General features: G+C 42.2%; 2 protein-coding genes across 4 annotated transcripts in view; one reads left to right on the top strand and one right to left on the bottom strand.

Annotated features, from left to right (window-relative positions):
• The window catches only part of GPR155 (G protein-coupled receptor 155), a 40,824-nt gene extending 34,631 nt beyond the window's left edge, over positions 1-6,193 (bottom strand). The window contains exons 1-2 of one of the 3 annotated variants that reach the window (XM_040971739.1): positions 5,995-6,193; positions 1,450-1,946 (exon numbers count right to left, since the gene is read on the bottom strand). In XM_040971739.1, coding sequence (XP_040827673.1) covers positions 1,450-1,915 — 466 coding nt within the window. In that variant the 5' untranslated portion in view covers positions 1,916-1,946; positions 5,995-6,193. Of the gene's footprint in view, positions 1-1,449; positions 3,879-5,994 lie in introns of those variants that run through there. The other 2 variants (XM_040971736.1, XM_040971737.1) reach the window with 2 other exon arrangements.
• LOC121150825 (proline-rich protein HaeIII subfamily 1-like) lies at positions 5,596-6,621 on the top strand. The gene has a single exon (XM_040972001.1). It carries the CDS (start codon positions 5,596-5,598, stop codon positions 6,619-6,621), a length of 1,026 nt encoding a protein of 341 aa, XP_040827935.1.
• Positions 6,622-16,386: the final 9,765 nt, after the last annotated feature.

Here is a 16,386-nt window from a genome sequence, read left to right on the forward strand (position 1 = left end):
GGGGATGGGGAGAGGAGAAAATTATCGGATAAGAAAATTGAACGTGATGAATGTCTGGTTCATTGGCTAACTGTGTCCGAGTGCCTGTGTTGGAATCCCAACCCTGTTCCTGTTTCCAGCTTCTTGCTACTGTGCATTCTGGGAGGCAGCAGGTGATGGCTCAAGTGCTTGGCTTCCTATCACCCATGGAGGAGCTTCAAATTGAGTTCTGGACTAGTGCAGCTCCAGCTATTGTGGGCATCTGGGGGTGGATTATGGAATAGAAGATCTCTGTCTGTGTATCTGCCTCTCAAGCAAAATGAAAACAAATTTGTTAGGGGAAAAAGATAAAGTTAATGGTAGCCCTCACATGTAAACACATTAGTAAGTTCTTATCAAAAGACTATCAGTGGAGTGGCTAGCTCAAGTAGCATCCCTTTCTTCTTATCCCCCACACAACACTTTATTTTTTATGGTTGTTGTTGCTATCTGATTTAATAGTAATTTTATTATTTATCTTTCCATTAAAATGTAAACTCAACACATATAAGAGTTTTGTTCACAAGGGTATTCCCAGCAGCCAACACAGTTTATGTAACGGTTCCCTTCGGAGTGAGTGAATGCATGAACAAATGAAGACGTCTGTAATATTCAGTTCTTTACATCATGTCACATTATAAAAGGACACATAACATAATGTAAAATAATATATATTTTAGATGAGAGAAGTAAAGCAAAAAGGAAAATTATTAATTCCCACTGCTAATATTTAATAATGATTATACAATCACAAACTTACCTTTCTCATAGTTTAAATAAGAATTTGATCTCTTGTGGAAAATGTGATTAATGAGAAAAAAAAGGAAACTACTAGAAAGACTATTCACATAGATTATTAGGTTATGGCCATTTATTTTAGGTAGACATTCAGAGGATTCTTAATCTCTGCAGCTGAAAAACTTAATTCACCCAAATTTAAGATATAATTAAGGGAAAAAATGAAAGCTTTCTTGGATACAATAGGAAGAACTAGTCACTAACATGCCTATGGGGCTGGTACCATTGCAAAGCAAGCCAAGTCTCTACCTGGGATGCCAGCATCCCATATGGCATATGGATACTGGTTCATGTCCCTGCCACTCCACTTCAGAACCAGCTCCCTGCTTATGGCCTGCGAAATCAGCAAAGGATGGCTCAAGTCCTTGGACTCCTGCACTCATGTGGAAGATGCAGAAGAAACACTGGCTCTTGGCTTTATATCAGATCAGCTCCAGCTGTGGTGGCCAGTTGGGGAGTGAACCAGAAAGATCTCTCTTTCTTTCATTCTTTCTCTCTTTCTCTCTCCTTCTGCCTTTCAAATGAAAATAAATAAATCCTAAAAAATTTTCTAGATAACTAAAAGCATGCATATTTATGTGCTAAAATGTCTATATTAAAAAAAAAAGCTTGACAAATAAAGAAATAACTTACCTATTGGGTATCCCAATGCAAAGTCATTACTTTGTGTAGCAAAAATAGGGAATAGTCCAGCTTTGCTAAAGCGATTATCAGGACTGGCAACCAATAAGGTTAATATACAGACAATGAAAAATACAGAAGCTTTGCCAATTAAGATACTATATAGGAAAGCCCAATCCACATTTGAGAAATTAAGTATAACCATGTTTTTGAATAACAAAGCTGGAAGTGCAAATCTGGAGACAAAATTTCCCAGTCCTTTGGACTGTGTTGATGTTATGACATTGGCCCTTCCTGCTATGTAACCGCAAAGGACTATGCCAAAGCACTCTAGTAAAGCTGGGAAAAGCCTTGTGATTGCCATGGAAGGTGAGTCATTAGTAGAATTAAATCCATGCATTACTGGAGTAGACAAAGTCTCAGTCATGTTGACTGCAGTGGTTGAGTTTTCAGCAGGTAAATGAGAAAAAGAACTCATTTTCTCTCAACCTCCACCTCCAACCAGCTCTCTGCAAAGAAAAGAACAAGGAGTCAGAGTGACAATAAGAATTCTAGTTGACATGACACACTGTCTTCCTAGACTTCTTATTACATGGCCAAATAAATAAATATGCCTTTATTCTAATACCACCAAGGAAAAAATATGATGCGGAAAACATAATAACCTCTTTTCTCTCACAGGCAGTAGGTCAGGTCAAAATATTTATGCTGCTATTCTATATTCAGTCAGACACAAGAGTCACAAATATTTCAGCTGGTGATACCCTGGGGTTATCTTCTATGATCCACCCTTGAGTTCCATGAAGTGGGCAAGGGCAAGGGCCGCCTGCATTCGGATTGTCTAGAGACCACGGAAGTTCGCAGGGTGACAATGAAGGAGTCACATGGCAGCAAGGGTTCCCTTGCAGCCCACAATCACACTTAAGTACCAAGAAGAAGAACATAACAGAGCATCATGTATCATCCTTTGAATCAACGTGTGCCTCACTTTCCTCATCTGTGAAGTGGCAAATATTTACCTCACAGGAACTTGAGATGAATGTCTATTTACCTTAGAGTCTCAATCAGCATAGAGTAATCACTCAACCAAATGGAATATAACTCTTCAGAGAATGCAAGGGAGAAAGTGAAAGAAAAACGGATGAATAAAAGAATAGAATTCCACCAGCTTACTTATAGTAGCTTTTACCCTAGCCACACATACTGGTTCCCTAGTCCCTTTGTGCCAGAGGGGACTTGACACATTCAGTACTCTTTAAAGCGTTCTCTTCTCTGCCCCATCTGCCATTTTCTACATAATTAACACCTACTCAGCCTCCGAACCTTGCGGCTCATGATTCATTGCATCAGGTTAGGCTTCACTCACCCCAAAGTCAGGATATGGTTCCCTCACCAACTGAATCACACCATTTTCAGCTCAGCTTTTCTTGGTTTATACTTATCAAATGTATTAGAATGATTGTTTATGACTATCTCCCTAGGCTGTAAGTGTTGCATAAGCAAGGATTTTATAAACAAACGTTTTATTACTATTGTGCCCTTAACATGTCATAGTACCTGGCACATAGAATATACTGGAGAAAATATTTTTTAATGAATGAGTCAATAAACCTCTTATCCCTTCATAAGTCAATGTCCTCTTTCAGGCATTAGCTAGTGGATGCACAGAATTTGGTAAAGTATTATTCTAAATTGCTCACTGTAACAACAAGCTCAAGAACACAGAATGTGCCTTGAAATGTTCTAAAGATGTTCATAAAATGCTAAGGAACACAAAATGTGTTGTAAAGTGTTCTAAAGATGCTCACAAAATGCTAAAACAAGCAATAAATTTGTTATGCTAATATTACAAACATTTTTATCAAATCTGTTGATGCTAAGAGACACAAGGTTTGACCAATTCTGAAGCTAATCAGCTTTTATTAACATCTTGAATTTAATACGATGAAAATTGCCAATCTCAAGTGATTAGTGTAGGTTGACCATTTAAAATGGCTTGAGATAAAGTAAAATGTAAAAAAACTCACACTTCCTGAAACGTCCAGGTCAAGTTCTCCAACCAACCTCTTGACATTGAAAAACCTCAGCCAGCAGGCCAGAGATCACCAACAACTGATACATGGGGGTGTGTACAAGAATTTTCTCTGTGCTGCCCAGATATAAACCACACCATTTAAAAACCTTACATTTAATCTGGATTAGGACAATATTTTTCTACCAGGATTAGATAGGAGTGGTCAATATACATGAAACCTGTAATACTCACATACTTGAAGTTTACCAAATAAGCATCAAATTATACCCTGGGAAAGCTGTTAGTGGGACAAATACCCATACTTGAAGTAAGAAGCTGGTCAACAACTCAACAAAAACATTCAACATTTGGAACTCCTAAGAAATGTGGTCTTCGGGCCTGATGCAGTAGCCTAGCTGCTGAACTCCTCGCCTTGCAATGAGCTGGGATCCCATAGGGATGCAGGTTTGTGTCCTGGCTACTTTACTTCCCTTCCAGCTCCCTACTTGTGTCCTGAGAAAGCAGTGGAAGATGGCCCAAATCCTTGGGACCCTATATCCATGTGGGAGACCCAAAAAGGCTCCTGACTCCTGGCTTTGGATCAACTCAGCTCTGAGCCCATTGTGGCCACCTGTGGAGTGAACCAGCAGATAGAAGATATTTTTCTCTGTCTCTCCTTCTCTCTGCAAATCTGACTTGTCAATTAAAACAAAAAAAAGAATATCACTTTTGAGCTTAATTTTAAAAAATGTGGTCTTGGAAAGGCGGTGCTGAAGAAAGGGACCAACTAACCTAGTTTTCTGAGTTTTTTCAGAAGTTCCCCATATCTCTGCCTGAAATAAGGATTCAGACTGCTCATAAACTAGCATTTCAGCCTATTCCAATCTTCTTCTTTTTTTTGTGTTCATCAACATTTTTAACTAGAAGAGCAAACAAAGGGAAGAGTCAAGCAGATTCTAGGTTTTATTCCTTATCAATTCCTCGACTTGGCCTCCCTGGAGCTCAGAACCCTCAGCTATCAAGTGACAGTAAAAACCGTCCACAGAAGGCCGTGGTGTGGCTGTGGCGTGCACAGCTTATCACCGAGTATGCCTTCTAGAAATGACAGCAGTTGCTCTTAGAAGCTGCAGTTCTGATGATAAGAATTGTAACCAAGAAGAACAATCCCACTGTCTAATGCTGGTTCTTTAAAGATTTTTGTACCACCCAGGGTGTGTCATAAGATTATGAGTTTCTGTTTTATAACAAACAATTAATAACTTGCATTTAATGCAGTCTGATCCTAAATGGTTGTAAACAGTGAGGAGCGAGCACTTCATCTTTCACCAGGTGATGGTCAAATCTTAGCAGTGTAACTTTCAATTAAAGCTGAAAGCTGAAAAAAGCACTTTCAAATGTCACATACCTCTTTCCAAAAAGTTTCTTGTAACATTTTTTTTTCCCTGTTATTACAAAAGCAATGCTTGCTAACTGAGGGGAAGTCAAAATACTCAAAAGGACTTAGAAAGTTTGTCTCATCTGGATATTTTTAAAATGCAAATATACTTTCCCAACCATATTTAAAAATGAACAGAAACCACCACAAGTGAAGAGTTTTTAAATGTTTAATTGCATGCGATTTTTTCATCTCTAAAACCAAGACTTACTATAGAAAAATCAAGTTGACCTGTCACAGGAAAATGGTCACTGGGGCAGGGGCTGGAGAAATGCTATACAAGCCATTTGTATTTGGCTTGGATTAACAGAGACCACCGAAAGTGTTAAGTAGCTATTCTATCAAGTAAAACTGGAGTGAGGGTGATTACCTTTAAATAGAAAGAGTCAAACTCTTGGGCTGTTTCCCAAACACCCAATATCATTATCCCATGGGAGAGCGGCACTATTCAACACCAACAGTCACACCACACAGCCACTGCCGCCCACTTGCGGGGGCACCAAAGTCCTCCCCGGAGAGCCAGGGCAGGGAGTGCGTTCTGTACCGCTGGCTTCCCTCCTCTGAGCCTTCCAAGATAAGGAGTGCGGGAAAAGTCTCCCAAACAATCAGCCTGCCCAGAGGGTGGGTGTCGCCCGAGGCACGTCGGTAAGGCAGCAGCGTTAGGTGGAAAGGCTGCCCAGCTGTGGTCGCTCAGCTAGCTTCCCAGGGGATGGGAGTCACAACGCCATGGTTAACTAATACACCCCAAAAGAGGATAACGGAGGAAATTGGGCTCAACGCTCAGGTACCTCGGCAGCAGCCCCTCTCAGGAGAAGCAGACACTGAGCCACCCTGGGGCTACAGGGGGACTGGATGGCGGGGGGCAAGCACGTGCGGTGAGGACCGCAAGTCAGGTCCCCGAAGAGACAAGCCGCCCCCCACCCCTGCGCGAGCCTTCCCGGTCGGTGGTCGCGCTCGTCGTCCCAAAGGTAAGAGCTGCGGGCCGCGAAGCCGGGGCGCAGAGGGGCCGGCTGCTGTCCACCGACCAAGAACCAAGGGGCAGGGGGCGACGGCATCGGGTGTCCCCGAGGGCCGAGCCAAGACGCAGATCCCCGGCGGCCCATCTCACCTGCTACGTCTGCAGCCCCTGGGCTTCCAGAAGAAGGGAGTAGATGTTCGTAGAGGGCCCAGCGGGGAGGAAATCACCCTCATCTCCCGCCCCCAGCCCTCTCCGCCGAGCGCCGCCGGTGGCCGGCAGCAGCAGCTCACGTTCCGAGAAAGTGAGGTCGGGGCGAGCCGCTGCGGCCCTGTCAGCTCCCGCCCCGGCCCCGCCCCAGCCCCGCCCCCGGCCTTCCCCCATAGGCCACCGCCCGGCCCGCAGGCCCCGCCCTCGGGCCCCGCCCGGCCCGCAGGCTCCACCTCCTGGCCCCGCCCTCCGCCCCAAACACCCCGCTGTTCTCTCAGGTCCCGCTCCGGTCCACCGGATTCCTGCTCACCACAGTCTCGGTCCCGCCCTCAGGTCCGCCCGCTGCCTCAGGGCTGGAGTCACGCGGCCCGCACCCCATCCCACTCCACCCTCCTCCCACAGCCTCCTCTCCGCCCGTGGCCTCGGGACTCCGAGCTCCGGGGTCCTGGAGCCCGGCTTTCAGACCCCGCCCCGCCGGGCGCGACTTCCGGCCGCCGGGCCTCGGCAAAATGGCGGCGTGGCGTGGGATTCCCCGTGGGCTTTCCGCTATCTGAGCTCAGCATCCTGTGAGCCGGCGTCTGCTCTCTGGGTTAGCATGTGTTTGGGGTTTTTTTTGTAGCGTACACATTAAAAGCAAAGACCTACACTCAGCCCTGGGTCAAAATCCTGCGTTCCACCGTGCCCAAGGCAGTGTGTACTTTGACCTTAAATGAGGAGATAAAAGGACTGGAAAGCTGGAATTAGAGCACTCTGTCCAACACTGGTTGTACTTGTGTTGTGAGGAAAGCTACATGTATATCCTGTAAGAAATTGGGTGTATAGGTGGGAAACTTCCAGAACTTGAAGTGCCACAAATACTAATGTGGTGCTCCGCTTTGGAAGCCTGAAGAAATGCTGTATTTGCGTCAGCCTGTTGTAATCAATGTTATTCCAAGTTTAAAAATATTTTTAGGACCCAGTGTAAGTGGATATCTCCACAATTTTAAGAATTTTAACTTTGCAGATTCGATTTTTAAAAAAATTATCACTGCAGTTTTAGAACAAAGATGCAAAACTGTATGGATTGCCAAGAAAAACAATAAGGCTAGGGTGAATCACAGCATCTGAAACCAGGTGAAAATGGGTAGATAGTAAAACTAGGAAAGGTATGCATTTTTTGTTTGTTTTCACTTTTTAATTCCGTTTTTATTTCCCTTGAATCTGGCTCCTTTAAAAAGTGCAAGTAACATCATTACTCAACGCTAACAGAATTTCTGTTTAGAAACATTGGAGAATATTTTCTTTAAATATTTGTTGAACTTTTATCTTTAATTAAGGGAATACTAAGATATGTTTGGGAAGGTAAGTTACTTCCCTAAGCTAGTTTGAGCTTTATCCTTTAATAACAGTAAAGCAATTAGTTTTTTTTCCCCACAAGAATATGTCATAATGATCATACTAATTTTTTATGTGTAACCTGGAAGCACCCCCAGAATTTGTGGGAAAGGGAGGTTTAAGGCAAGAAAATGTGGTGACTTTGGGGAAGAACCAAGACATAGGGAAATGGAGACTTATTCTGGGGTGCTAACAGTAAGAAGGATAGAATGGGTCTGAGGGACATTACCAATGGGGCTCACTAATAGGGCCAAGAGGAAGAAGTTAATGAACCTATGCATTTATTCATCCATTATGATAAAAAGGAATTAAAATGACTTCTGAATTGTTTCTAGCCCTAAATTCCTTTACTTTCTGTTTTTTTTTTTTAAAGGTTTATTTTATTTTTATTGGAAAGGCAGATATACAGAGAGGAGAGACAGAGAGGAAGATCTTCCCTCCCATGATTCACTCCCCAGGCGGCCACAACGGCTGAAGCTGAGCCAATCCGAAGCCAGGAGCCTCTTCCGGGTCTCCCACACTGGTGCAGGGTCCCAAGGCTTTGGGCCATCCTTGACTGCTTTCCCGGGCCACAAGCAGGGAGCTGGATGGGAAGTGGGGCTGCTGGGATTAGAACCGGCGCCCATATGGGATCCTGGGCTTGCAAGGCGAGGACCTTAACCACTGCGCCATCGTGCCGGGCCCAATTCCTTTACTTTCTATGTGTGTATATATATATAGAGCTGGATGGGAAGCAGGGCTGCTGGGATTAGAATCGGTGCTCATATGTGATCCTAGTGCATGCAAGGCTAGGACTTTAGCCTCTAGGCTACCACAACAGGCCCTCTGTGTGTATTAGCTGAAAATGAAAACATACTTAAGTGGGGAAGCCAGAACAAGCAAAAGATAGTGAATCTTGTATAAAGTATAAAATCTATAAGCTTGGGAAATTACTGGTTTAGTCTCTTTTATTTTGAAGAAGTTACGTCAGAGGCTCTATGAGATAGAATAATTGGTTTCAGAACACCTGGATAGTTCGCCCAGCACAATAGTTCCATTGGCTTATCCTCACCTTTCAATCACCAGTATCCCATATGGGTGCCAATTCGTGTCCCAGCTGCTCCCCGTAGGTAGCCTGGGAAAGCAGAGGAGAATATCCCCAAAGCCTTAGGATCCTGCACCTGTGTGGGAGACCTGGAGGAGGCTCCAGGCTTCTGGCTTCGAATCAACTCAGCTGTAGTGGTTGCAGCCATCTAGAGAACAAACCAGCGGATAGAGGAGCTTTATCTCTGTCTCTCCTTCTCTCTATAGATCTGCCTTTCCATTAACAAAGTTTTAAAATATATACATATTTGAAATATATATATGAATATATGATATATAAAAATATATATGAAATATAAAGTATATATGAAAAAATATATGAAAAATAAAACGTAAGAATGAGAGACATCCTCATTCTGTGAACTAACTACCCAGGAAAACATCAACAGATGTTCACAGAGCTTTCTGGCAAGTGCCTGAAGAGAAAGCAGAAAAGTGGGAGAAAAGGCAGAACTAAAGGACATGGTTCACAGTGATAACTTAAGGAGTGAGTGTTCTGAGAACCAGACAGCCTGTGGCAAGGCCATCTAGAAGTAGCCCATTTGTAGGTGAGAGACTTTGTTATGAAAGTCATCCTTAGATTAAAAAAAAATTAGCAAAGATTGTCATTAGAAAATAATTCAATTCCACTCTGACCCTTCTGATGATACTGTCAAATGTTGACCTCTAGTATATTGTTAAGAGAAAGAAAAGATTATTGGAGTAAAAACCGTAAATGGATCTTAATGTCCACTTACAAATAAAATGGACCTGCAGCTTTTGCGCTTTCTGATACTCCATTTCCCTGGCCACTCAAGATTGTCAGGAGGGATAGAGCAAGGGGTCAGGCAGGACATACACTGAGGCAGTATGATGCGCATCTGGATTTCTGATGAATTTTAAATCAAGTAGTTGTGATTTTTTTCTTGTAATTTTCACACACATGATTTTCAGTAACATTTTTGACTTACTAGGTTTTCTTTTTTGAAAGGCCAAGTTAGAGACTGAAAGATACCAATTTTCTGTTCTCTGATTCACTCCCCTCATGGTTTCAGTGGCCAGAGCTGTGCCCATAACTTCATCCAGGTCCCCCATAAAGTGACAGGGGCCCAAGCAGTTGGGCCATCTTCCTCTGCTTTCCTGGATGCATTAGCAGGGAGTCAGATAGGATGAGGAGCAGCTGGTTCTCGAACCAGTGCCCATATGGGATGCCAGTTGTGCAGAAGAAATAGTGCTGCTTAACACACTATTTCACAATACTGGACTCTCATTTACTAATATTAGCATTTAAAAATCCATAAATGCACACGTATAATCACCATTGTTATTGCCTATTGAGTGAAATTTTGGGAATGGTCTTTTAAAAAAATTGAAACTGAACCATCTGAAATTGTAGTCAAAGTTGAATAAATTAGGTAAAAGTGACAAAATACATTGTTTTAATGAGTCTAAAATGATGTTATTAAAAATTCTCCTTTCCAGGCCACACTTGACAGCTCTAAGGCTAAATACTCACCTTGCAAGTGCCAGGATACCATGTGGATGCTGGTTTGTGTCCCAACTGCTCTGCACTCCATCCAGCTCCCTGCTTGTGTCCTGGAAATGCATTAGAAGATGTCCCCAGCCCTTGGGCCCCTACACCTGCATGAGAGACCTGGAGGAAGCTCTTGGCTCCTGGTTTTGGATTGGTTCAGCTCCTGCCATTGTGGCCATTTGGGGAATGGATCAGCAGATAGAAGATCTTTTACTCTGTCTCCCCTCTGTAAATCTCATCTGCCTTTCCAATAAAAATAAATCCTAAAAAAACATTCTTTCATTTCCAACAGCAATGTTTTCTCTACAGGGATCTATGATTCTGAAGATGGTAAATTCATTCTACCTTCAGTGTTAATGTGACAAAAACTAGAGCATTCAGTTGGTATACTGTTTAGTGGGCCTAATAATCGAGTCAGGGTGAGCATTGACCTAGTACAGTATAATAGAGATGACTTTCTGGACTTTTGCAAAGAATGTAATATTTTCTCTCTGTCTCTCTCCTTTCTTTCTTTCTTTCTTTTCTTTTCTTTTTTCCTTTGCCAGAGAAGGGGAAGATGCTGGCAGTTGTTATCTTGGAACCATGAGAGAAACCAGTCCTTGAATGATGTGGACCAAGGTAGGCACAGCAGGCAGAAAAAAGCAAATGGAGTCTTGTAATGGCATGTTGACTGTGGAAAAAGCCTCTCTGGAAACGGCCTAGTTAGTTGGCCAGTGGACTTATTCATGTAAACCAGTAACTTTCCTTAACTACTTAAATAGGTTTGAATTAAATTTTCTGTTATTTGAAATCAAATGCATAGAAAAAAATTCTAAAGGCAAGTGCCAGTTGTGGTTATATCTAAGGAGTAACATTACATGTGATTTTTCTGTGTAGAAAACTTCCGAGGACCAACATAGTGGCTCAGCAGCTAATCTTCCACCTGCAGCACTTGCATCCCATATAAGCACTGGTTCTAGTCCCAGCTGCTCCACTTCCCATCCAGCTCCTCGCTTATGGACTGGAAAAGTAGCAGAGGATGGCCCAAGTTCTTGGACCCCTGCACCTACATGGGAGACCCAGAAGCTCCTGGTTCCTGGTTTCATATTGGCCCAGCTCCGGCCATTGTGACCACTGGGGGAATGAACCGCAGGTGGAAAATATTCTTTGTCTCTGCTTCTCTCTGCCTTTTAAATTAAAATAAATAAATCTTTGGAAAAAGAAAATTTCTTATCCATATTTATCTATTTATTTTAAAAGAGTAAGGGAGATCTTCCATCTACGGTCCACTCCCCTGATGGCTGTGGAAGCCAGGAGCCTGGGGCTTCATCCAGATCTCCCATTTGAGTGGTAGGGCCCAAGCACTTGGACCATCTTTTGCTATTTTTCCCAATCCATTAATAGGAAGCTAGATCAGAAGTGGAGCAGTTGGGGCATGTAGCAGTGCCCAATGTGATACCTGCATTACAGTCAGTGCCACAATGCTAACCCTAAAAACAATATGTAATTTTAATAATATTTTACAAGATTTATTCACCTGGAAGAGTGGAACACAGAGAGAAAGAGAAACAGAGAAAGAGATCTTGCATCTGCTGCACCTGGGCTTGGCCAGACTGAAGCCAGGCAAGTCAAATTCCATCAGTGTTACAGCAGCTCTTGATATGTGGTAGATGCTCCATAAATAGTCTGTGAAGTGTACGTCTCTTCAAAGGGAATTATTTGATGTAAGCTACTATGTTAACACTGTCTTATAATAACTGAATTTTTAAAGATTTTTCTACTTTTCATTTGGTCTAGGTTTATCGTTTATTTAAAAATTCCTCCCAAGTTTAACTTTTGTTGTTGTAAATATTATTAAAATGATTTTTTATCTATCAAGAGAAAACCATGAAAACAATCTTTTGGTTTTTAGGGGGTATCTTTAGGAATCATTTTTGCACATAAGTTGTATTTGTTTTTAAAGATTTAATGTATTTGTTTGTTTGAGAAGCAGAGTTATAGAGAGAAATACTTTGAAACACTGGTTTACTTTCCAAATGGCCATAACTGCTGGAGCTTGGCCAATCTGAAGTCAGAAGCTTTCTCCAGGTCTCCACATAGGTACAGGGGCCCAAGGTCTTGGGCCGTCCTCCACTGCTTTCCCATAAGCAAGGAGCTGGACTGGAAGTGGAGAAGCCAGAACCTTAACTGGCACCCATATGGGATGCTGGCATTTCGGTGGACGCTCAGCCTACTATGCCTCAGTGCCAGCCCCCAAAGCTTTTAATTTAGTATGCACCTATAGTATGTTTGCTTACATATCTAATAGCTTTCTTTCCCTTCCCTTCCAAATTGCTGCTGAAACATTCTCATAAAAGTGAAGAAAATGAAACCTCTCGTCTGGTTATTGGTTTTTATTGATCTCAGGTAAAGCTCAAATGTGGGCAAATAGAGAGGCTTTTGTCTGGACCAGCACTTAAGAAGCAGAACAACAAAAAACAGAATAAGGATATGAAACTGAAAGCTACATCGGTAGTTTAACTATAGAGTGCAGAACTATATACTAGAAGCATGGTGACTTGGCTGGCACAACCAATTTCTTTCAGGAATATGAACAGTAAAAACAAAAAATTCTCTGGTCTTAGTTAATTTAAAAATGAGTTCTTAGACAAATTTCTTTAATTTGCAATCTTAAAGAAGCTTGTAATTGTGTAGAACATTTTCTGATTTGTATGTTTAACATGAGAAGTTAAAACCAACTGGGAAGTGGAGAAAACCTCATGTAATACCCTTTGTTGTGGTACAAAATGGATTCTAACTGCCTCTAGTTTAAAACGCAAGTACAACTTTTGTGTAAATAGCTAGCTCAAAAAAGGCTGTCACATCATGAGCAAAATAACTAAGCATATAGCTCCAAATTATTATTTTAGTAGAGAATATGTCTTAGGGTTCCAGTCTGCTTTGTTCATATAAGGGAAGATCTGCTGTCTGTGTTGATCTCCATGGTTTCCTCAGTATCAAGAACTGTCCTTGGGGCAGGGGTTGTGGTGCAAAGTAAGCCACTGCTTGGGACATCTGTATCCTATATTAAAGTGTAGGAGGTTTCAGTCCCCACTTCTTCTTCTTTTTTTTTTTTTTAAATTTCCATTTGAAAGACACACCCTACGGAGAGAGAGGTCTTTCCTCTGCTGTTCACTCTCCAATTAGCTGCAATGACCAGAGCTGAGCTGATTGATCCAATCCAAAGCCAGGGGTCAGGAGCTTCTTTAGGGACTCCCCTATGGGTGCAGAGGCCCAAGGACTTCAGCTGTCCTCTGCTGCTTTCCCAGGCCACAGGCAGAGAGCTGAATCTGAAGTGGAGCAACCAGGACATGAACTGGAACCCATATGGTATGTGGGCACTAACACGCTAAGGATAAGCTGTCCACACCACTGAGTCCCCACTTCCTGCCCACTTTTCTTGCTAATACGTCTCGTAAAAGTGAAGAAAATGAAACCCCCCATCTGGTTATTGGTCTTTTTATTGATCTCAGGTAAAGCTCAAATGTGGGCAAATAGAGGCTTTTCTCTGGCCCAGCACTTAAGAAGCAGAACAACAACGAAAACAGAATATGGATATTGTGGCTTAAGTTCTTGGGGCCTTGCCACCCCACAAATTGATGAAATGCTGGGCTCCTGGCATTGGCCTGCTGTTGGCATGTGGGGAGTGAATCAGACTTTTCATCTTTTCACTGTGCCTTTCAAGAGATGAAAATAGATAATAATAAAACATTAAAAAAAGTTCTTGGAGCTGGTGCCATGTGTGCCCACCTCCCGTACTGGCACTGGTTTGAGTCCCAGATGCTCCATTTCTGATCCAGCTCCCTGCTAATGCACCTGGAAGGCAATGGAGGATGGCTCAATTCCAGTGGGTTTGCTCCTACCTGGGAGTCCCAGAAGAAGCTCCTCGTTCCTTGCTTTAGATTGGCCCAGCTCTGGCTATTGCAGCCACTTAGAAAATAGAGCAGCAGATGGGAGATCTGTCTGTCCTGTTTGCTGTAACTGTCTTTCAAATGAAAATAAAATAATCAAAAAAAATTAAAAATTAAAAACAAAATATTTTTTAAAAGTTATTGGTAATTGGAAGGTACATCTTAAATGTTTATTGATTTACTAATTCTTAGAATATGCACTAGACATAATTTTGAAGTGCTGTGTTTAGAGAATCACTTAAAATGGATTCACTTTCTTAGCCTTTTTCTTTGAACTATTAGTGGTAGATGGAAGGTATTCCCTCTCTGTGAATCTGACTTTCAAATAAAAATAAATAAAATCTTTTTTAAAAAGCATAACCTTTAAGCCCAACATTTTCCATAGTGTATTAAACAATTTATTTCAGAGGCAATAGGAAACCACCTCTGAGGGCAATTGCAACACTGTTTAGAAATCTTCAAACCACAAGCAGAGATTCCAGTGACATTCAAAGCTCCAGTCTGAATTACTTCTCAACTCTCTTCTATTCCTTCTAGCTATGAGTGGCAAAGATTAGAGTTAGGAAGAAATGACCACCACCATGGTGTGACTCCACCAAATATCATGTTGAAATTTGATTTCCAGTGTGACAGTTGATAAGTTCCTGGGTTCTCTACCCCCCAAGAATGGAATCATGCAGTCTCCCAGAGATTCTCTTATGGGGGATTGGTTGAGTGAATGTAAGAGTATGTTGTTATAGAGTCTGGCACCTTCCTTCAGTTCTTGATTGTATGCCTCTCTCTCACACACATGCATACTTGCTTATTTTCTTCTGCTTTCTGCTATGGGTTGAAGTGGCATGAAGTCTTTGCCAGCTGTGGCTACCCAGTTAAGAATTTCTCTACCTCAAAATGGAGAGGGTAGAAGGGGAAATCCCTGAGTTTTTGGAACTATATTATGAAAAATAAAAATTAAAAAGAAAAAAAAGAAAAAGATTTCACGTCTCCTGAAACTGTGGACTACATAAACTTCTTTCTAAGTTGCCCAGCTCTGGTATTCTGCTACTGTATCAGAAAGCAGAGGAAGGCAGCTACTTCTCTAGGTTGTCCACAACCCTTGTGCATACTTCAGACCATGTATGGAGAATGGGCATGTCCACTGTCACAGGAGGTTGACCAGTCTGAGAGGATGAAGAGGAAAAAGCCCTTTTACAGAACAGCTGGATGTTTCAAACAATGTAGACTATTTTTGATAGATTTATTATTATTATTGTTATTGGAAAGTCAGATATACAGAGAAGAGAAGAGATAGAGGAAGATCTTCCGTGGGCTGATTCACTCCCCAAGTAGCCAGTCTCAATGCCAAAATGGAAATGATCCAAAGCCAGGAGGCTCTTCCTGGTCTCCCATTCGGGTACATGGTCCCAAGGCTTTGGACCATCCTCAACTGCTTTCCCAGGCCACAAGCAGGGAGCGGGATGGGAAATAGGGCCACCGGGATTAGAATCAGTGCCCGTATGGGATCCCGGTGCGTGCATGGCAAGGACTTTAGCCACTAGGCTACCATGCTGGGCCTAATGTAGAGTATTAGTGGACTTAATTACAAAGTAGTATCAGAAAGCATTCTTCCTTAGTTCTTGGAAATAAAAGATGCTTTTCCTGAGTTCCATTGAGGCTAAACAATGCAAACTTGTGGCTAAGGAGACAGACAGTACAAGAACTATGCTACAAAAGGCCGAAGGGGGAGGAGGATTAAAGCTGAGGCATTTCCTCCCATTTGGTAATAGTTATTCCATTGTTTTCTGTTGTAGGGTTTAGTCTTGCTGTGCTTCTGGGCACTCAGTCATTGTTTCAGCATTTTCTCACTTGTTTCATTATTGTATGCTGATAATTAGGTGCTAGAAAAATCCACTTGATTTGTGAGTATGAGTTACTTTTCAAGGACCCAAGAAAAGCAAATGAGCAAATGGAGAGAGCACTACACAGCTGAGGCTTAGTGAGAGGACTGAGAACTGCAGTGAAGCAGGATTGTTCATCATGGTCTGGAATCCAAAGGCCCTCCTACCAGACTCACCTGGGCAACATAACTTTTACAAATATAGGTGCCGTGGCCCCAGCCAGACCTACTAAATCAACATCAGTGGCCCAAGGTCTCCATTCCTTTTCAGAGTCTATGGATGATTCTAATGCTGATTGCCAGGTAAGAGTTATTCATTTGGGGAATAAACTAGAAATTATAAATCTGTCTAAAGGCCAGAAGGAATATTTGTCTTAGAGAAAGGCAGATAATTTTTTAAGACCCTTCATGTTCCATGGGGAGAAATGTGTTTTCATTATAGGATAAAGGGCACATGGAGATTGGTGTCTTCCTTCAGAAATTCATTTCAGTAGCTCTTTTCATATCAGGACATTATTCTTCACGTAAAACTCATTTCTTTGTGAGTTGTCCTTTGTGGA

Source organism: Ochotona curzoniae, unplaced genomic scaffold, assembly GCF_017591425.1.
Source record: "Ochotona curzoniae isolate NIBS_2020 unplaced genomic scaffold, NIBS_Ocur_1.0 contig_2210, whole genome shotgun sequence".
Taxonomy (NCBI): Eukaryota; Metazoa; Chordata; class Mammalia; order Lagomorpha; family Ochotonidae; genus Ochotona; species Ochotona curzoniae.

What these genes read in the sequence shown, in the direction of transcription:
- LOC121150825 (XM_040972001.1), top strand. Translation starts at nt 5,596, where the DNA reads ATGGGAGTCACAACGCCATGGTTAACTAATACACCCCAAAAGAGGATA.